Source organism: Pagrus major, chromosome 7, assembly GCF_040436345.1.
Source record: "Pagrus major chromosome 7, Pma_NU_1.0".
Lineage (NCBI taxonomy): Eukaryota > Metazoa > Chordata > Actinopteri > Spariformes > Sparidae > Pagrus > Pagrus major.
This window is the reverse complement of record NC_133221.1, coordinates 2,028,077-2,050,865: the sequence shown is the minus strand read 5'-3', so window position 1 is coordinate 2,050,865 and position 22,789 is coordinate 2,028,077. Positions and strand designations below refer to the sequence as shown.

Below are 22,789 nucleotides of genomic sequence, written 5' to 3'. Positions count from 1 at the left end.
CTTGTTATTCAGAGATGGGAAGTAATGCAGTACAAATACTTGTTACTGTACTTCAGCAGATGTTTCAGGTATCTGTCCTGTACCTGAGTATCTCTGAGACTTTCCCTCTCTACATCTGAACACAAACATCTGAACTTTCTCCTCCTCACAGCTTCAAAACAGCCTCGTTACTTTAGTTTGATGCATCTGAGGTGAATTATGGATTATTGTTATTTCCCAACATCACAAGACTGATGTCGACCTATCAGAGCACATCACGCACGGCAGACGCAGCGAGACGAAACAAAGACGTAAAAGACGTAAGAAGACGTAAACAGACAGAGAGGGAGACTGTGAATGTGATATGATAGAAATCTCTAGAACGACACATGCTTGTCGAGCAGCAGTCAACATGAGCTGAGATTTACTTTGACCAGGAGGCAAACACGGAGAGTCAAGCAGCCGAGAATATAAAGCTTTACAAGCGGATGTGAAAAAGAAGCAGCATGTTGCTCTGAAAGATTCGACACACTCATCAAACCCGTCGTCAGTTAAATCAGTGATTAAAAGCTGCGAAGGTGACAGTCTGGGAGGAAGTTCTCTATCTATCATCAGCTTTATGGGAGTGGAAGCTTATTAAAGATGACTGATAGGAGGCGGACGGAGGGATGTAGGACACCAGAGTCAGGGAAGAGGAAGAGGAGTCAGTCACGGAGGAGGATCATACGGGGCTGATTGATGGAAACATCCAAGTGTGTCCTACCTTTACGTTTCCTTGTCTGTCCATCGGCCTCAGGGAGTTACTCCAGCCTTTCTGCTAATGAGGGAGAGAGGACGACAGAGATAGATGGTGTTACTGAGGGTGGAGGAGAGCGAAGAGAGTCAAGGAGAAAACTGAGAGATACGAGCACAGACTGAAGAGAGACACAGACGTTAAAAACCAAGATGTCTTCTTGTATTTGTTTGTAGACAGAAAGCATCGGCATCACAGAGCATTCATGGTCTTTATCATATTATTAGAATAATGTATGATATTAATCTTTGTGTACAGTGTGTTTTTAAATGCTCCTGACGGGAACTCATCTCAGGACTGTGCTTTTTATTTTGATTGACAAAATATTGAATGCATCTAAAAGAAGAGTGTGACAGTAAAAAGACCATTAAATCAATTAAACATCATTAAAGCAGCTATAAGGAACACAAAAGTGTTGTGAGCACCACCACCTAGCTTTCTAAAGATCTTGATCTGGCTAGCGATTAGATAATGTATCGATACGGTACGTGGTTATGTAGGATTAATAACTGTAATGTAATGATGGTTAAACAAAGCAAACTGTCTTCCAGCCGCACCAACAGACGACAGAGCAGCTGCCGTCCTCAGTTCATCCTCAGGAAAATAGTGTTTGAATTTTATAACTTATCCAACCTGGATAAGGCTTCTGGCTTTTGAAAACTGTTCTCCCAGGTCTTTATAATCAGAGGAAACACAAAATACAGAAGTTGAAACTTGATGACGTCACTACAAACATGAACACACCATCGCTGGTTTCACTGTTACTGAATAGAAGCTTCACCTCAAACATCAGGCAGCAAATCTCTCTTTAGCACCCAGCAAGCTTTTTTTTTTCTTTTTTGATGACGTGCTGACAGACATAATAGTCAGATCAGCCAAGTCGATAACAAACATCTGAATGGTTGAAAGACTCACCCAAAGCACTGTGGGAAATCAATTATGTCCACTTAGTGCTCGTGATAGCGAGATATTCACGCTCGATGTCGTATCTATCGGTATGGATTTATTGTACAAAGGACACCTGAGGTCCAGGCTGGATTATTCAGCTTCTGTTACGATTTAAATTCCTCGTAATACATTAAATATTCTCTCCAGATAAACAGTCTGCCTGGTGTCTTTGATGTTTGTTTTTTTTTTCTGCAAAAAGTCCTGTCTGCATATAATCCTTAAAACGGCATCGACCCCCTTTCACCTCATTAAATATATAAATACACAAGACGTCTGTTACTTCACTACGAAGTTATTTCTCAGTGGTTGCACACGGGCAGCCTTAGGTTCCTACATCACACTTCTATGAATTACAAACTGGACCGAGATTGGCCTTTAATCTAGTTGTGATCTCCAGCTAATCTCCAGTTTGGTCACATTATATCAGGGTCGTGTCCGTCTGCGTGTTTTCAAGTTGTTTTGTCGTCTTTAATGGTCAAAACATGAACAGATTTGTCTTTCTGGGTCTTCTCAGGAGCTTTCTGTCTTCAACTCTTCTGACTTGACTTCAGGTATGATGCCGACTGACGAACACACGAGGGGGGGGGGCACGTTAAATGAAACGAGGTGTTTTGCTCAGGGGGACGTGCTGCACGCAGAGCAGATGCTAATTTAACAGGCCGACTCTAACCTCTGGTCACTCCCACCTCAATCAGCAGCTCATAACGAGCTGACACACAACGAGCCGCCAGCCGCACACATTAGCATAGTAATATAGCTGTAAGCACAGCCGAGTGTGTACGGGCGTCACTCAGGGGGAAATATCAAAAGAAACACCTGCTCGCACAACACGGAGGAAATTATTTATGAGTGTGTGTGTGTGTGCGTGTGTGTGAACTGTAATAATAAAAATACTTTGTGTGTCATTATTAGATTTTCAAGCCTGCTGGACTCTGCAGACACACACACATCAGACTAATGCCTGAAGACACACATGCAGAAGACCTCTAAATGCACAACTACTACTGCTACTTCCAGGTGACACACACACACACACACACACACACACACACACACACACACCAGCTCATGAATACTTGCATGGCTGCACACAGACATTGTCTAACACACCTCTCCTCCTCCCTGCCTTTGTTTCAGAGCTGATTGTTATGCATTACATGTCCTCTGCAGGTTGTCTGGATGTGTGTGTGTGTGTGTGTGTGTGTGTGTGTGTGTGTGTGTGTCACTGCACACAAGGACTGAGCCAGTCAATACCCACTCAATAACCACCATCATCTATCAGGCCTGTTGTGGTCTGGTCACTGATTGTGTTTCATCTGCCATTAAATAGGTCGGCCTGGACCGTCCACCCGACAAAACACATTTCTCTGGGAGACAACAGCGCCGAGGTGTGTGTGTGTGTGTGTGCGTGTGTGTGTGTGTGTGTGTGTGTGTGTGTGTTCTTAAGTGTGAGGTTATATGGATAACTGCTTTTATTGAGCATTGTTTTGTTTTTACTCACTTCACAGTGTCCAGTAAAACACACAAATGTCCAATTTAGGTGTTTTTGAATGTTTTGATGAAACTGAAGGAGAGCTCCTTCCAGTTGAGACAATTCTCCTCTTTCTTAAGCCAAACATTACATTTACAAAGTCGTTGATCATCTGAAAAATACATCGCCACAAAGCTGAAAACACTGCCGTTTTTTTTCAAGTTGACATTTTGACTCGACAGCCGACGACATGTAATTTTCACTGAAGCTTAGCTGCTCAGAGCCGACCAGCTCTGGAGGAGAGAGTCGGGTGCAGATCCAGACCTTCTGGAGGAATTAACACCAGGAGCTGCTGAGGAGAGCTCAGAGATGACTTCTGAACTTGTGGGATTAAAAAGTGGATTTATCTTCACTCCTGTTTATCAGCCTGACTGCAGCAGTGATCCGGAGGTGACCTCCAGGTTCTGTAATGTTGACTGCTGACTGGAGCTGGAGGGGAAATGGACTGTACTTCATGAACGTAATGTTACAGAGAGGAGGCAGAGAACCAGAACCAGAACCAGAACCAGAGTCTCTGCTGAGTGCTGACTTCACTCAGAGCTTCACCTGAACTCAAACACCCTCGGTGTGCCAGTGCTCACTAGTTTACGACTAATGTACAGTGCCAAACTCGCTTGTTGCTGGTGAAAATCTATCTGACACAAATGTTCACAGACGAGTTGATGTTTTATTCTCGTTATGTTTCGTCTCGTTCTGACTTCCTTCCTTCTTTCTTTCCAAATGAGACGCACCATCTCGAGTGAACTTTTTTCTCTGACTTGAACATTGTTGGAAACATCTGGGATCATCTCAGTACACAACTCAACAACATACAGAACAAAGATGTAGTTGTTTTTTTAGACATTTTAATGCAGAAATGTCACATATTGTATCTTTAATCCCTCACTGTAGCTCTATCTCATCAACTGATAATAACCTTGATGTTTGCTGTGTGTCGGTGGCTGTGGGTGTAAGTTCGTGCATCTGTGTTGAGATAATGGACTGGCAGTTATATTAATGGCTGGCACTGGCAGATTTGAATGTTCAGTATCATTGTTTTTTATTTGTCTGTGTGGATTTTGGCAGTCGACTGTGAATGTGTGATTTGCTCGTGCATGATAATTACAGCGTTCCCCCGGCTGCCTGCTGCGCTCCGGCTCATTATACCGGTGTGTATGTGTGGTTACAGGGACGGCAACAATAAGAGTCCCGACTGAGCTCTGCCACATTAGCCCGACAGAAATCACAGCTAAGTGAAGTGTGAAATTAATAACGGAGCGGCAGAAAAGAGCTGACTGTTCTCTTCTGTAGGAAATAAGCTGCTGTCTTCAGACGCCAGCTTTTTGTTTGAGTCTCAATCAGAAGCCAAGATGGTTATTGATCATTTCAACAGCTTCAACGTTCGCTAAAAAAACACATAACTCTTCATTATTTGATGGCATGTAATAACTGAGAGGCTAGTTAGCTCAGTTTTAAATCATGGAGGGTGAAACTTCATTACTGGTGGAGCAGTGATTGTTACACTGAACAGTAACGAGCAGCGTCGTCGCTCTGCGTCTTCATTAAGCTCAACAACACTTCGGTCGGTATTGATCAGTGATGAGGATTGATCTGCTGCAGGTTCAGTGTCTCAGAGAGAAGTGAAGGAGATCAGGTACGTTCATGAAACATTTTCTTTATTACTAGTTAGTGACTTTTAAATTAAAATGTGGACATTGATTAATGGCCACATTAATTCAGGCCTCACTTGTTTGTAATCTGTCAACCAAAGTGTTAAACTAAGAATAAACTGCGACCTGTTTGTGGAGCTAAATAAAACTCATAAAGCTCACTGATGTTATTAATATTCATCCTCTGGAGAACGTGAACGTATCAGCCCATCCTCACAAGGAAAACGTTTGTCTTTATCGTCTGTGCTTATTACAACACGGGAAATGAGTCCTGAAACCGTTTCAGATATTCAGAATTGATGCTTTCTATAAATCAATGTTATGCAAGAAAGGAGGACGTCAGCTGACATTGTACAAGAGCAATAAAGTCCTCATATATAATTTGATGGATGAAGAATAATGAAACCATCACGTTGATATTCGTTCCCTATTAACTTTATTATTACAGCCAACAAGGCTGCCAAATGTCCAGCAGCAGTCAGAGTCACACCAGTGGATATTTTTAAGGACACATGGGAATATTTCCACCAATTTTTGTTTTCCTGGTGTTTAAAACCGAACCACGATGCTGAAGTGGTGTTTGAGTCTAAACCTAGGCAGAGAATAAGCACAGTGTTGTGGCGAGAGGGAACATCATTTTCTGGCATGTACAGACATTTATTCTGGCGACACCAACGATAATACAACTTGGAAACGCTCGAGGGGGGAAAGAGTACTTATTTTAACACAAACCATGATTTTTCCAAAAACCTAACCAGGATGTTTTAGTGCCGAACTTGAGACAAACTGAGACCGATTCACAGTGTTAACCACGTGATGAGGACGGTCAGGTACGCCTCTCGCTGGTACTGTCCAACGGTCTTACATGTTGGTTTAGGATTCACTGGCAATCGAACCTATTCTGTTTTTGGTAGGAGGGCAGCAGGACTGATTATAATCAAAGTATCCACGAGTAATGAAACACAGACTGAAACAGAAGACGTGCCTGCAGATTACAGACCTGCTGGGTTTTTAAACAGAACCACATTGAACGGTTCCGATCAGTGCAGCACATGAACATACGGAGCTGATGGGTTCAGTTTTATTGTCCTGTGCTGTTGTTGTTCAGCACGTCTCCATCAGTATCACCTCCTGGGGCTCCGACACGTTCTCCTCCCCGTTCATTAACTATTTACTGTTTCCATCAGCACACACTTCCACCCCATCTATCAACACACACACACACACATTAACACACACACACACACACACACACACACACATATTAACACACACATACACATATTAACACACACACACACATTAACACACACACACACACACACACACGTATTAACACAGAAATAGTTCCACATCAACACACTTTTCCTCTGGCATTCATCTCTTTCACCCACCCACTCCCTGTCGTGCATGAATACACACACACACACACACACACACACACACACACACACACACAGAGCTGGAACGAGGGATCCATTTTCATTCCCAGCATGCCGAGGGAAAAGCTAGAGATACTATAATCGTACCCAGGAGAGCGGGGGAGCTAAAGGAGGAGACGGGGGGCGGTCAGAGAGAGAAAGAGGAGAAAGAGGAAGGAGGTTAAAAGACGAGAAAGAAGAGAAAAAAAGGAGAAACCATTGGAGATGGTGAAATAAAAAAATAACAGCCAGAGAAAATGAAAGTGTGACAAAAGAGGAGAGGCCGAACCGTTGGAAAGAGATTTCTACCTTGAGTCTTTCCATTCACCTCTCACCTCCATCAATCCTCCGGACTTTCAGAGTCTAATGGGAGTCAAGCTGAGGACTGAGGCTGAGAACAGACGAGGAGATTACTGAAGACTACAAAGCCCAGACGGCCCCTGTGGAGCAGTGACTCTGTGCAGTGTGTGACACCTGCTCATGTACAGAGTGATGTCTGATCAGACTGTGGATGTTTCATCAGTCCCGTCCCTACAAAATAATGTTGATATTTTACATTTCTGCAGACCACGGACATGTTGTATTTCTACAGTAGAAAGTAGGGGGATGGCGGCGGCGGTGGTGGTTTTGCATGGTCGCTGTTCAACGCGGCTTTTCAACGTTTATTAAGTGTGAAACCAGTGGATTTTTTTTATATTCATGTCTGTGGCGACCACAGCAGGTATTTTTAAGCCACTAACCAAGTGTTGTTTTTGTGCCTTAACCTAACCAGATCGTAAGCATAGTATTGTCAAATTAAACACTGCATCTCTATTTTTTGCAGAAACATACGTGGCCAAAATGTCTTCCAGCTACGAGGTTGTTTCCATTTATACTTTTAGTTTCTTTAAAGCTGAAATCTTGTTATAAACTTTTGTAAAAGATGTGAGAATGACTCTCAGTGTTGGAGAGACTCAGTGATTTAAAAAAATATACATAAACCTAAGAAATAATTCAAATGACAAATATTCCAGATATTCGGTTGTGATGCACCGTGATGTAACAAACCATTGAAGACCATTATATGTCGGTGTCTGTGGAGACTCAAGGTCCATCTGGCAGCAATCACCTGTCTTTGAAACTCAACTTTTAGGCTAACGAGGACAATAAGGTCTTGTTTCTTATTCGTGTGGACAGGCAGGAGAGGGGAGAGAAGGGGAGGACATGCAGCAAAGGGCCATGGGTTGGATTTAAAGCCGGGCCGCTGCTGAGGACTAAGCCTTGGTACTTGGGGTGCATTCCCTTCTGGTAAGCTGTCAGGTCCTCAGACAGCAGGGTCTTAAACACACAGCATGTATTCTCCACCACTATGAGCCTCTCAGTCGAAGCAATGAAAACAAAAACACACAGCTGAGTTGCTTGAGTCATGGGAGTCGTTGTCTTCATTGTAAAAACCGCTGGCAATAAAAAAACAATCCATCTGATGTGTTCATAGACAAGATCATGTTTTAAAAGAGCTCTGAATTTTTAGACATTTTAATGCAGATACGTTACGTATCGTGTCGTTAAAGCCAATTTCTGCTTCCACAGATAAATACACTGAATATCGACCATGAATATGAATATAAAGTCTCAGACATCCTTCTGTGAGTATTTGTCTGATTTCTGTTTTCCTAGATATTTTCTTTAACTTAAGTTGTTGATTATCAGTAGTTAACGTTTAAACAGACATGCTCCGTAATGTAGGATAAAATTAAAATAATGAATACAAGGAAGTAATGACTCAAACGTCCCCGGGTGTCCTGCTCACACACGTGACCTCCCTGAGAATCAAAACTAAACAGATGATATGTTTTAATGGAATAGAGCCAACTGGGACAGGAGAGTAACATCAGAACCTGGCTGCGAGTACAGCGGACTGGAGCCAACTTGGTCCAATCAGATCTCACACTCAAATTATAATCATAATAATCAACCGTCTCCCAAATCCTCTGGAAAAAAACTACATCTGCATCCCAATAAACAAGCTGTTTCTCTTCCTTTCTTCAAATGCATTTTGAAGATTGAAGGTTTTCATCAACTAGACGACACCATAAAGGATTCAAATGAGTGTGTGCACATCTGCAGGCTCATCAGACACACACACACACACACACACACACACACACACCTCGTCACACATTCACCTGCACAGAACAAAAACACATCTGTTGTGTGTTTCCGTCCGTAGCCTCGTGGAAACCTCCAGAGTTTCCTCGACACTCTCTTAATTATGATTCATTATCCAAACGCATTTACATTTTAGCTTGCAGGCGTTTCACTGACGCTTCTGTCAAAGCAACAATAATCCACAAAAATTCCTCCCACGTAAACGTCTGCTCGTGTTTTCTCCGTCTGATGTTTGGAGCTCTGAAGCACAGACCGGAGAAAACAACAGGTTTCATACAGCGACTAAATGGCAGTTTGGTTTTTTTAGCGTCCGCTGAGACGACTTAGATGCTCAAATACCTCTGTGGTTAACCGTGGATTAGTTTGAGGAAGATTACTTAGTTACGTTTAGCCCATCAATATTATCCTGATGGTGGAAACAAACCAACATTCACAGGATGGAGACCAGGTCACTCGCATCTAACCCTGACCTCCACACTGCTGTTTGATTAGTCACTTGGTTCTGGTTTCACTCGAGACAAGTTTCTGTTTCACTTCTAGTTTTAGACGTCTGGAAATCTTAATACGTAGAGAAGAGAGAGGCTCAAACTCGTTCCAAACTTTACCACCACCCGTCGTTCCCAAGTGCAGATCAGAGATGTTCAGGTGGTGGTTGAACTCTCCTCCTGGGACATGTGACTTCCCTTCAACACCCTCGAACGCCGCCAGTAGACGTCGATGGCATTTATGTAAAACAGATGTTACCGGACATTTCCAATATGGCTGACGTGCTCTGCTGTCACTGTCACAACTCTTCTTCTCCGCCGGTCAGGGCTGTCCTCATGGGGGATTTGCAAAATGATGCTCTCCCTCTTCACGTTATGCATACGAGCAGGAAACTCATCACTCATGTTTTAACAACATCCGGTTTCTTCTACATTTTTACACATGCGAGGATGTGAAAGAACGAAAGATGAACTGTAGACATGCGGCGAATAAAACTGAATATTGTGCAAAAAACTAGGTGTGTTTATCGGATTTCTCATAATCCGATAACGGCTTTTATTCGATAAAGCGTATCACATTATGATGTTTACATGACCACTTGAATGATCTGGTAACTCCATAAATCAGATAATGATCAGTTTATTAATTAGTGTGCATGTACACATGCTCACTGAGATCAGTTTGATTTGGATCATTTACCTGATTATCTTAAATTACGGTTAATTTATGGATGGTTTAAAATCCAGACATTGATATTGGATTAGGCTTGATTTGAATTAAAGGGACTGTCGGGCCGTGGTGGAGGTATGCACTCTACTGACTCTACTCATTTGTGAAGCACTGAAAAAGTCAGTAACAACCGTGTGTTTCCAGAAACGGTGTCTGTTCCTCTGCATAATCCGCAAACTGATGTTTTCACAGGGATATTTTTCTGCAGCAGATTCTGAAGGATTCTCCTCCATCGGGCCGGAGGCAAAAAAAAAAGATAAATATAACCAAAACTCCCTGCATGAACAGATACCACTTGGAGGAAGCGTAGCAAACAGGATTTAGCTGAATTGATCCTTTGACAAATCAAAATGGCCACCATGAGAAAAAGTCTGTCCTGACTCGTTTTCTTCAGCAGCGAGTCAGAAAGGCTGCTGCTCAACAATCTGTCCATCACACAGACGAGTCATTCAGATTTAATCTCCACATATTCAGCTCGCCGCCCTCACCGCCGTCACATCACGCCAGAGATTTCCCATTTCATTTTATATAAAAAGCAGACAAAGCAGGTAAATATGAACTCATGAATCATTTAAATAACGTACTATTAGCTCTCAGCTGCGCGAGCCGGACGCCTGACAGATATTACAGAGCACATTTATTCCACAGTTTATTCTCAGTTATGTGCCTATTATGTAAATCCTCAGAGCGTAAACATGCATCACGGCTATAATGTGGTTTTAAGATTCAAGAATTAAAAAAAATCATCACTTTTATTTACTTCACAGCCTCCGGAGAGCAGTTCAGTGCCTTGCTCATGGGCGCTTCAACTGATAATCTGCGTACGTTGATAAAATGAACCTGTGAAGCCGGTAAAGACGTTGTTTTCTCATTAATTCCTGCACACATGAAGATAATACAGCAGATTCATGTGGTATATGTTGTGCTGGATGGTTCCACGCCCTGTTTATGCGCTTAACACTGAATGTGCATAAAGACGGCAGTGTAACACTCGCTGTGCCGCTGTGAGTTTATCTGGTACACACAGATTATCTCCGTCGTGTGTGTTTAAGAGTCATAACTGCACCGTAAACACAGATCTGATCCCTCCTGGTGTCGTCTGATGATCTGACAGCGTCTCTTCAACTCTCATCCTCATGTAAATATTGAGTTAGAGATCCTGTCTGTGGACACATTTGATCTGCAGCACAGCTACGACTACATGTACTGTAAACATCAGTGATGAAAGAAGCAGTCCCATCGCACTGAAGCTTGTTATTTCCTTTCATCGGTCTCAAACATTCATCCATCAGCTACCAAAGCAATGCATTACAGTAATATACTTATTTTAGCGGTAACAGAGTAATATAAGGCGTTACTAATAATATTTCAGTCATATATTACTGCAGTTATATCACGTGACGCGTTACAATCCACATGACCAACTGAAGTGAAGCATTTATTGTTGTTGTTTTAAGAACCCATCCGCACCAACGTGTTTTCTTAATCTACATTGTTGAATCGCACCATGTGTTGCTTGTTCTGTGGACTGAAATAAAAAGAAGAGGTGTTTGTCTTGTCGTGTCATTATAGGCTACATTATAGAAGATATAGGTCTGTTGTGTTTCATATGACTGAGCCTACAATTAAAAATATTTATTCTTATCTCATAATATATCAGACTGTGATCGTCTGTCTGCCTGCTCATCCCTGAGTCCAAGCACTTTCATTTATTTACACAGACCTCGGCTGTTTCATTGTTTTATAGAGGCTATTTCGGCATTTTGTTGAGAGTAACTAAAAAGTGGTGTAATAACTAATATATTACTCTACGCAGACAGTAATATTGTAACGTAATATATTACTTTATAATGATGGTAACTATATATTGCAGTTTGAAAGTAACCAGCGTTTAAAAACGTATACACGCTAATTTCAGCGTTATTAAACAAATGTTGGAATAAAGTGCTCTGTTAGTGGACGGAGCAACATCCAGCGAGTGATTCTGGCTCCCGCTGACGAGCATTTGCATTTGTGTATACAGGTACAGGTATAACAGAATAAGAGGATGATGTAATCAGGATACAAAGAAAAGTAACTGTATTTAGGTTAAGTTACAGATTACAGATGCATTCAGTAAAAAGAGGATTACTGAGTTGATATACTGTCTGTCTGTCTGTCTGTAACATCTCCCTCCGTCCACCTCCACCTCCCTCACCCTCTCCTCTCCCTCCTCCCCCTCTGGTGCTCCCCCCCTCCCCCCACACCGCCCCCCTCCCTCCCTCCGTCACCTCCTCTCCTCACTTTGCTGTCAGATTTGTCTCAATGGGATGCTGTTGCCGCGGTAACCGAGGTCATTAGGGAAGCTGTATTTATGCTTTCCCATACTGGAGCTGGCAGATCTGCTGTAATGAGCGCGCACGCACACACACACGCACACGCACACACACATACGCACACACACACACACACACACGCACGCACGCACACACACACACACGCACACACACAGATAGATAGAAAACCCCACCAGCTGCTTCTGTAAACGACTTTACTTTACTGGCTGGCTTCGTTACAGCGAGAGAGAAGACAGAAGAAAGAGAGATGAGAGCGAGACGCCGACATACGAGTCATTAACTCCAACATTTGTTCAACAGAACCGAGGCTTTATTGAGCCGCCAACACTAAAAAAAAACTAAACGGAGCCAAAACTGAACCATTAAAACTAGAACTGTTACAAACACTCAGATAAAGACGAGTGTAGTTAATTTAACTCGACACTGAGACACTCAGTTTTCACTTTTTATAAAATCTGCTTATTTGCTTTGAAGATGAATTTCCTGTCTGTGTGTTAAAAACCAAAGCCTAAAACAATCAAACAAACAAAAAAAACTTGAATCCACGTCTAACTTGGACTTGGTTGCAAAAAACAACCAATGTTACCACGACAGTGACTGAGATGGGCTTGGAGGTCGGGTCGGCCACCATCTGAAAGCATCGGTATTGGACGGGTTGGTAATGAGACCCTCCTACCAACAGGAGGATCAACTTGTTTCTTTAGACATCAGTCATCCCTGTGTCACCATCCCAAGTCTCAGGTCTGACAAACTGGACCACGTCAAACTGAGCTGGGCCGATACAACAACAGATGAGAGGTCTCTTCTCATGCCATGCTGCTCACACTATTATTTATTTATTCCGTCACATCATGGCGGTCCGGCACGTCGTTTGTTCGCTCCTCTTTAAAAGCTCTTTCTATCTCGGAGTCGTCAAAACTACATTAGTCTTAATGAGCTGCTGGCTCATTAGGCTGTCAGCAGCGCAGAGAAGCAACACTCCAGAGACAGAACCGGCTCGTTTGTATTCAGCTGAACACCAGGTGGTAACATGTTGCTACAAATCCCACGATGCACTGCTGCTGTTGCTGCTGAATCCACAGGAGGATCGTGTTTGGAAGATACTGAAGTTACAGCGTCGGGTAGAAGACAGAAGGGCTGAGTGGATGTAACAGGACATCTCAGCTGGTTCTGAGGGTGAACAGTAGTTCTGAAAGCTGAGTTAATCAATATTAATAAGCTTTAAACATTCTGTAAATGCAGCATCTCAAATGTGAGGATCTGCTGCTTTCTGCTTTATTTCAAACTACACTGAATATCTTTGCATCTAAAGCTATCTGTGTCTTTGGGTTTGTATTTCTGGAAGATGATTTAGTAGCATTATAGTTATAGTTTATTTATTGTTTTACATAAAATGTTATATTTTATATCATATTTTATATGTCCGTTTGTTGGTTGGTTGGTTTGTCAGTTGGTTGGTTGGTTGGTTTGTCGGTCGGTCGGTTGGTCGGTCGGTTGGTTGGTTTGTTGGTTTGTCGGTTGGTTGGTTGGTTGGTCGGTCGGTTGGTCGGTCAGTTGGTCGGTCGGTCGGTTGGTCTGTTGGTTGGTCTTGATGAAAAAATCAGGCGTATTTACGTGGCTGGTATCTTTTGAGGGAGAATGTTTTGAAGCAGATCCAAATAAAAATCCAGATCTTGCGGATATTAATGTTTATTTGATGTTGGATTTGGCCTGATTGAATGAGAGGGGGCTGTTGGGCCCTGGTGGAGGTATATGCTCTACATTGTGCTATTATAGTTACAGATTGAACTACCTAAAATAATATAATTCCTTTATAATAAAAGTAATTAAAATTTGTTCCACATTAAGCAGCAACGTTAAAATGCTGTTCACACGTCGGTGCATCAGCAATAATAATCCAACGTTATAATATAACCCTGACATGAGTCACCTTTTCTACATAATTTGTACTTTTTTTTTGATAACATTAGTATAATTGTCTTATATTTATTCCTTAATAATAATTTAGTTATTAAGTGAAAAAAGTAACTACTTACCTGTGAGTATTGCTACACTGTTACTTTTACTAAAACAGATCTGAAAACTGTAGAAACGGGCTCAGAGAGAGGAACAATATAATCTGCTGTCACAGATGTTTGGAAGAATTTATCTTGGATTATCAGCTGCTGATGATCAATTACTCTGTGACACATGTGTCCTCAGCTGGACCTCAAATCACTGTTAACCATCGACACACTGAATATTTACTGTGTTACTATTCACACACTGATAAATACCATTTAAAAACTGACATTTTGTGTTGTGCTTATGTTTAATAATCTTAACTAAGTTTTGTGTCTGCTGCAGATCAGTGTGTGCAAGATAATATACTATCTAAGATAAGATAATTATAGCAGCAGAATAAAAATCTGATAATGATGCAAAATCAGAAAAACCCACCACTGGAGAGAAAAGAGGAGATAGTCTGATGGAGAGACTGGGCCAAGAAAGAGAGGAGGAACAGTAGAGGTGGTAGAAGATTGAAAAAACAGAGTTCAGAGATGAAAGATGGAATTAATAAGAAGAGTGGGAGATATTATAGATCAGGTGAGCAGAAGGATGGAGGGGGAGGGGAGGAGAAATGACAGAGGAGGACGTGGAGGTGGAGGAGAAGGAAGGAAAGAGGAAACATTTGAAAAAGGAAAATTGCAGGACAGGAACAGAGAATGTGGAGAGACGAAGAAAGAAGGAAGATTAACTGACGGAGGGAAGAAAAAGAGTGACAGAAGAACGATGGACAGAAAAAAACCAAGAATGTAAAGAAGAAGAAAAGAGAAGAAGAGAAAAACATTCAGGCAGAACAGAGCGAGAAGAAAGAAGAGAGAAGAAGAACGAGTGGGTTCATTCATCTGTGAGTGTGTGTGTGTGTGTGTGTGTGTGTGTGTGTGTGTGTGTGTGTGTGTGTGTGTGTGTGTGTGTGTGTGTGTGTGTGTGTGTGTTGAAGCTGACAGGTGTAGAGACTTATTTCATTTAATTCGATTTCCTCGCTGCCTGGACCTGTCTGGACACACACACTCTCTCACACTCACACACTTTCACACATGCTCTCACTCACACACACACACACTCACTCACACTCACACACACACACACACACACTCACACTCACACACACTCTCACACTCACACTCACACACAGACACACACACACACTCACTCACACTCACACACACACACACACACACACACACACACACGCTCTCATACTCACACACGCTCTCACACTCACACACACACACACCTCACACACACTCACACACACTCACACAGACACACACACACACACACACACACACTCACACACACACACACACACACACACACAGCTCTTTGATTTGCCTGGTTTGATTCCTGACGTTTGATTTTCACTTCACACGTCGAGGTTTTCTTTGCGTCCCAGCAGCCGTTTAGCTTCGCTCAGACAGACAGACGGCGCCTGAAGCCAACAGAGAGGCGTTCAAATGCTCTGCGCCAGCGTGGGACAAGCCAGACACCGCTGATGCTGGAAGCACTACAAGAGGAAGTGGATTCCAATTAAAATGAACTATTGGTTGATGAGCTCCAGCTCTCTGAGCTTCTCTTTGTTTCTGTTGTTTCTCCTCTTGTCTCTGTGAGTCAAACAGCTTCGAGCCTCAGTGTGACTTTTGGACTTTTCACACTCGCTGATGCATTTTGAAGAAACCTCAGATTTTGAGCGCCTGAAGCTAAAACACAAACCCAACAGCACATCAGGGCAGTGATGTTTGTCAGCAGTTTGCAACAGCACGGCTAAAGTTAGCTTCATGTTCAGACTGGATGAATGAACCTGCTCCTGTGTGTGTGTGTGTGTGTGTGTGTGTGTGTGTGTGTGTGTGTGTGTGTGTGTGTGTGATTGCTTACCATCTCCACTTCAAATCTCATGAGGTCATCAGAATCCATTACAGACCTCATTAATCACATGCACACACACACACACACTCACACACTGATAGTGACACCCTTTCATACATAGCCAAGGTGACAGGGGGCATTCGTGTGTGTGTGTGTGTGTGTGTGTGTGTGTGTGTGTGTGTGTGTGTGTGTGTGTAGACGGTTTGGCGCACTGAGGCAATAACTGTAGAGTTGTTGCTACAGGAGACGATGCCATCTGTGTGTGTGTGTGTGTGTGTGTGTGTGTGTGTGTGTGTGTGTGTGTGTGTGTGTGTGTGTGTGTGTGTGTGTGTGTGTGTGTGTTTGTTTCTGTGTGTAGGAAGGGGGGAGGAAGACGAGGAGATGAAAGACGAGTATGAGGAAAAAATTCAGTGTGTGTGTTTAGCAGGAAGTACATATGAGAGTGTGTGTGTGTGTGTGTGTGTGTGTGTGTGTGTGTGTGTGTGTGTGTGTGTGTGTGTGTGTGTGTGTGTGTGTGTGCATGCGGGAGACATTTTGTCAGACTGATTTTCATGAAGCCATAAATGACCTTCAGCTGCATCTGTCTGACGTTCTGTTAACACAACAACACATTCATGTAATTAAAGAGCTTTTTTCTGCTGGAAATCATGAAGCCTGAAGTCTGCATTTGTTTTGCTACAAAAAGACCATATTAATATATTTAATCCCCAAAACATGAGGAGGTGGTGAAGTACTTTCTTCCTACATGAGGTGAAACTGAAAGCAAAACATTCAATGCAACACTCCAGAGGATGGTGGTAACTGTAGTCTTTCAATCACACCCTCTCATTACTAGAGAAGTCCGAACATTATTCACTCCAGTAAAAGTAATCGAGTACAGGCTCTGACATGTACTCAGAGTATCTGAGTAAAAAGTCTCCCTCTGAAGGACATTTGTGGTCAAAGCTAACTGAAGCTCACGTCATATTAATATAATTCAAAGACTATTAAAGTTAAAGGTAGAGTCAGTAGGATTTGTCCCAGCTGTTCCTGAACGCACCACAAAGATAGTTGATTGTTGAGTCTCATTCCCAGGACGTCAAACAGCCACATGTTGGGTTGGTAAAGCGTCCGAGCAGCAACAAAGTGAGAAAATAAGAAACTCTCTGCAGATACGAGACACTAACACGCCTTTTCTCCCCATTCAGCCTCCCTCTCTGTCTGTTCACGTCTTCTTACGTCTTTGTTTCGTCTCGCTGCGTCTGCCGTGCGTGATGTGCTCTGATAGGTCGACATCAGTCTCGTGATGTTGGGAAATAACAATAATCCATAATTCACCTCAAATGCATCAAACTAAAGTAACGAGGTTGTTTTGAAGCTGTGAGGAAGAGAAAGTTCAGATGTTTGTGTTCAGATGTAGAGAGGGAAAGTCTCAGAGAGACTCAGGTACAGTACAGATACCTGAAACATGGACTGGAGTACAGGAGTATTTGTTGGAATATGTTGGCAGGTCAGTTGAAAGATGAAGATCAGAGAGACTTTGGTGAGAAAATCGACCCGGACACTAACAGAGAGGCACCAGATTTATTCTCTCATATGATGCAACACGCAGTGAGTTTTCTGCCACAAATGTCTCCAAGTTAATAAAATAAAAACAACAGATGTAGTTTGATGTCGTGTGGGATCATCAGCTGTTGTCTTCATCGTTACACATCCACCACTGCTGATGAAAATCTCTCTGTGTGACTCTCTCCTGGAAGTTATCACGACACTGTCAGCTTGAATAATATTACAGATTTCTTTGGTTTGAACATTGTTGGAAATGTTACATATTATAATAATATTAATTTATTTATTTATTTATCTTTTGTAACTTAGAAACTGAAATGAAATCAAATTAATTGTGCAGTCAGGAGGTGAAAACATGAAGCTGCTGATGATTTTAGAGAGAGAATAAAGGTATTTTTATGGGTGTGTGTGTGTGTGTGTGTGTGTGTGTGTGTGTGTGTGTGTGTGTGTGTGTGTGTGTGTGTGTGTGTGTGTGCTGGGGGTTGCTTGGATTCCTGCCTGGACCTCTGTGGGAGCTCAGATCAATCAGGACACAACAGCTATATAATGAATGTGAATCCCAAGTGTGTGTGTGTGTTCCTCCCGAGGTGACCTAGTGAAGATGATAATGATGTCCACCAATCAGGAGAGTGTGGGAACCAAAACCTCAGAGGAGCAGGTGTGTATATATATATATATTTATATATATATACATATATATATATATGTATATATATACATATATATATATATTTGAAGCAGAAAAACGTCAGAAACTCATAAAACACTGTATTCATGTGTAACTGTGTGAATCTGAACCGTTTATATAAATATACATGAGTGTGTTTGAGCTCCCGCTGCTCCTCCAGCCCTCCGGTCTCCTGTGAAATACAAACTGTAGTGAAGAGAAAGGAAACGTGTGTCGCTCAGCAGGGAAAGACGACAAACAGGACGGAGTTCACAGGGAAAAACTGACGACGCGGTCGGTTTGATGAGCTGCAGCTGCTCTTCAGACGCCGGCAGACGGTTTTAAACTTGATTTATCCGCCTTAATGTAAAAACACGTGTGTCGTTCACATGTAACGCTGCTTTTGTAAAACGGTGAGTAAACGAGAGGCTGACAGACGAGGAAGAAGTGTGTGTGTGTGTGTGTGTGTGTGTGTGTGTGTGTGTGTGTGTGTGTGTGTGTGTTGTATGTATGAGGTGGAGCTCAGGCCTGCAGCTCCTCCATAAACATGTGCAGTCGGTGCTTCCTGACACGTTTCCTGGATCCTCACGTCGTCGTCGACACGCTGAGCAGGTTTCAGCCTGTTTGAAAAATCAGACTCAGCAGCAGAAACTACAAAATCTATGTAAAGCTCGTGATTATAATATATCGACTTGATTTATTCAGAAAGAGGTCTCGGTCTCTTTACATCAACACCAGGAGGAGTCCTCGAAGGCACCGCAGCAGCTGCTCGAATCCTTTCTCTACTGAAGTCATATCAACATTATTAAAAGATCGACCACCACCAGAGAGCTGCGTGTGTGTAAAGCCATAGACAACAGATAAGATCATGTAACAGGCTGTGAACTCTGTGTTGCAGAGGTTACTTTCAGTCTCCTGCAGTTGGATTAACATTACTCGACCTCCGCAGATCAGAATAGTCCTTTAGACAAGATCCAGACAGACAGACAGACACACAGACAGACACACAGGCAGACACACAGGCAGACAGACAGACAGACAGACAGACAGGTGTTTTGTGGATTTATGATATTTATTGATGTTTTTTATGAAGTAATTTATTGTATTAGTTGCTGCAAGAGCCTGAAATGATCATGTCTGAAATGAGATTTGAATCAGAGGCGACACAGAGCAGCAGGACGACTCGTCTCAGACAGACGTCTCCGTCTGTCACAGTAAGACCAGCAGTGACGCATTCATGTGATCATCACTGTACTGCTGCTGGTACAGGTGGAGATCTGAATTACTGGAGATACTGCCAGCTAGCTTAATCCATATAATACCATCAGGCACTGGACTCGTTCCTTTCCGGATGATATTTACTCACAGCTCTCTGATGTGTCCCTCCTCACTCATATAGGTTGTTAGTGTGTCAGTCAGTGAGACATTGTGTTTTAGTTTGGAGGACTCTGACACAGCCGCTTGACTTTCGACCAGGCCGCTGTACCTCCTGTCCAATGTTTAGGTCCTGCTGGCGTTTTGTTCTTGTGCTGCACGGAGCTAACAAAGCTAAGCTATCTGTGAGCTCGGTCTTGTGAGATGTGACTAACATCCAAATAGCACAATGAGAGCCTGAACCCTGCAGTCCAGTCTTTGTCTCTGTGAAACAAAGGCAGGAGTCATGTGACGCTGGACGGACGTCCTGGGTGGACGAGGGGATAGTGAAGAGAGAGGACGAGCTTCAGATCCCGTTTCCTCTGCAGACAGACACGACTGCTGTCTGTTACCATGAATACAACGCTTACCTCGTCTTAACCAGGTCTGTTTTTGTTTGATCTAAACCATTTGTAATGTTTTTTGAAGGTTGAAGACGTGTTGGTGTGGTGACTGTGATGAACCTCTCACTGCAGGTGAAAGAAACAAATACTCTGTTACTGTACTTCAGTACATGTTTCAGGTATCTGTACTGTACCTGAGTCTCTCTGAGACTTTCCCTCTCTACATCTGAACACAAACATCTGAACTTTCTCCTCCTCACAGCTTCAGGTGAATTATGGATCATAAAAGACGTAAGAAGACGTGAACAGACAGAGAGGGAGGCTGGAATGGGGAGAAAAGGCGTGTTAGTGTCTCGTATCTGCAGAGATTTTCTTATTTTCTCACTTTGTTGCTGCTCGGGACGCTTTACCAACCCAACATGTGGCTGTTTGACGTCCTGGGAATGAGACTCAACAATCAACTATCTTTGTGGTGCGTTCAGGAACAGCTGGGACAAATCCTACTGACTCTACCTTTAACTTTAATAGTCTTTGAATTATATTAATATGACGTGAGCTTCAGTTAGCTTTGACCACAAATGTCCTTCAGAGGGAGACTTTTTACTCTGATACTCTGAGTACATTTCAGAGCCTGTACTCGATTACTTTTACTGGAGTAAAGAATCTTTGGACTTTTACCTCCTCTGACTCTCATCCTCCTTTAACCAGCAGTGTGGGAGCTGCAGTGAAGACTTTGGGGTGTCTGGGTGAACTGTTCCTTTATGCACTGGAGCTTGAGTATCCATGCACATACACACTACTACTGCTACACACACACACACACACACACACACACACACTGATTTTTAGCCTCCACTGGGACAAAAAAAACCAACAAACGACACGATGACCTTTACAGAGTAACTAGACCAACCTGCTGTGATGAATGGTGCCGGAGCTTACACCAGAATATTACACACACACACACACACACACACACACACACACACACACACAGTCTTTCCTCCACCTTCATTTCTCTCTCCAAAACAAAGGCAGTTGAAGTCGTGTTCACTTCCTGCTCTCTTCTTTTCTTTCATTTCTGTTACTAAACACTTTATTTGTGTTATTGTGGGCAAAGCAGAAGTCTCCACGTGGTGATGCTTTCAAGATCATCTGAATATCTGAAGCAACCGATCACACGAGGCTGAAGACTCCAGGTTCAGTGTGTCGTTAATACTCTACGTTATGAACGGGTGGCTTTAGGAAACACCTGCATTATTTCTGAGTTCTTACCTGGAACATGATCCTGTACTGCTCCTCCGGACGTTTGACCACGCACATGTTGCAGCCCATGATGACGCCTGACTGCTCGTCCTCTTTATCTCTGCAGGTCCGTCAGAAAACAATTCACACTCTGTATCGATAATCCAGCTCGTCTGTTTGACCTTTAACCTCCAAACGTGATGTCCTCGAGTGTGTCTTCACCGTCAGTCGTCTCGATTGTTCGCCCGCGTTTCAGCCTTTTGACCTTTGACCCACGATTTTGTTCAAGAGATGACTGTGTTCAGATAACTGAGTCCAAGGCAAAGATGCACTCAACTGAACAAAATGGCTGAAAGTCTGAAAAATCACCAGATTTCAGACAAGCGTTTGAAGGTTTTGGTAAAATGTTGTAATCCCTGCTGACAAAGATCCTTTATGCAAGAAGATTCACTCTTGCTCTGTATTTTTGATCATAAATCGTCAGAGAAATCAGTCCGAGCAATTCATAAGAAGAAGTTCCAGTGAGATTCAGTGGAAGAGAAATCCTCACGAGTGAGTTTTCAGTCAGTTTTTATTGGCACCAAAGTAGAAACCAGTAGTTTCCCCACAAAAACCTGGAGCCACTTCATCTGTAAACCCCCAAAGTGTGCTTCAACTTCAATAATCTGCGTTCAGAGTGTCACTTCAGATGAAACCCCCCGCTGAGAGTCGGGCTGAGTTCACTTCCTGTCGTCTTCTCTCCTCTGCTCCGTCACTCTGAGGACTAAAAACAAAAAGCCACCTCTGTGTTTCTTTACTCGCAGTCAGAAGAACCAGAAGACAAAAGGATCAGGACGCCGCTCGGCTCCGTTTTGTTCTTTCCTTCATAAAAAAAGGCGCGTTGTGTACGGCTCCTCGCAGTAAACAGCTTTTTATCTGCCGTCCCGCGGGCGCCGAGGAGGCGAGATGCTGTGTCTTTTCATCACGGTGAAAAATTAATTTTTATTCATGCGCGACAGATTGTTTCAGCGCTGCAGGGGACGAGGAGGACGAGGAGGAGGAGGGTGAAGAGGCTCTCGAGTTTATAAACTGTGTTAAAATGTAGAAAAAGGATTCAGTTTGTGAGCGTCCCAGAAAATAAACTCCAGACGGATGAAGGTGGTGGAGGATGATGGGGAGGATGAAGGTGTGTCGCGCTCTGTGTTTGATTAAATTCCACCTACACACACTGTTCACGCTGACCTCGCTGCGAGTGTGATACGTGTGTTCACAGAATCTCGTTCAAACATTTTCCGGCTCACTTGTTCAGCAGAAAAAAAGGATTTTTGTGTCAACATCAGGAGGTCGGTTTACCTCGTCTGAGTCTCGGCGCCTTGAGCTGCTTTCAGTGTCGGAGAATGAGTCGAATGTTTAATGTGTTCAGTTGTTTTGAACACAAACAGCCCGGCTGGTCGGTGTGTGAGAGCTGTTTGCAGCTCCACAACGTTTTTCAGGTTATAATTCTGAAAAATATGAAATATTTGTGACCAAATTCATCCGTTCTGGTTCCCTGATTTTGAATGAACTTCTCTGAAAGTGTTAAATTTACAACAAATTAAATCTTAAACTGTGAAATCTGTCCAAATGTAATGCTCCGCCTTCTGTTCACAGTAAAAGGATTTAGG

General features: G+C 42.9%; 1 protein-coding gene across 1 annotated transcript in view; it reads right to left on the bottom strand.

The window, feature by feature from the left end:
- The window catches only part of LOC140999920 (PDZ domain-containing protein 4-like), a 44,534-nt gene extending 23,298 nt beyond the window's left edge, over positions 1-21,236 (bottom strand). The window contains exons 1-2 of the mRNA XM_073470499.1: positions 21,177-21,236; positions 743-796 (exon numbers count right to left, since the gene is read on the bottom strand). Coding sequence (XP_073326600.1) covers positions 743-796; positions 21,177-21,236 — 114 coding nt within the window. The remainder of the gene's footprint in view (positions 1-742; positions 797-21,176) is intronic.
- Positions 21,237-22,789: the final 1,553 nt, after the last annotated feature.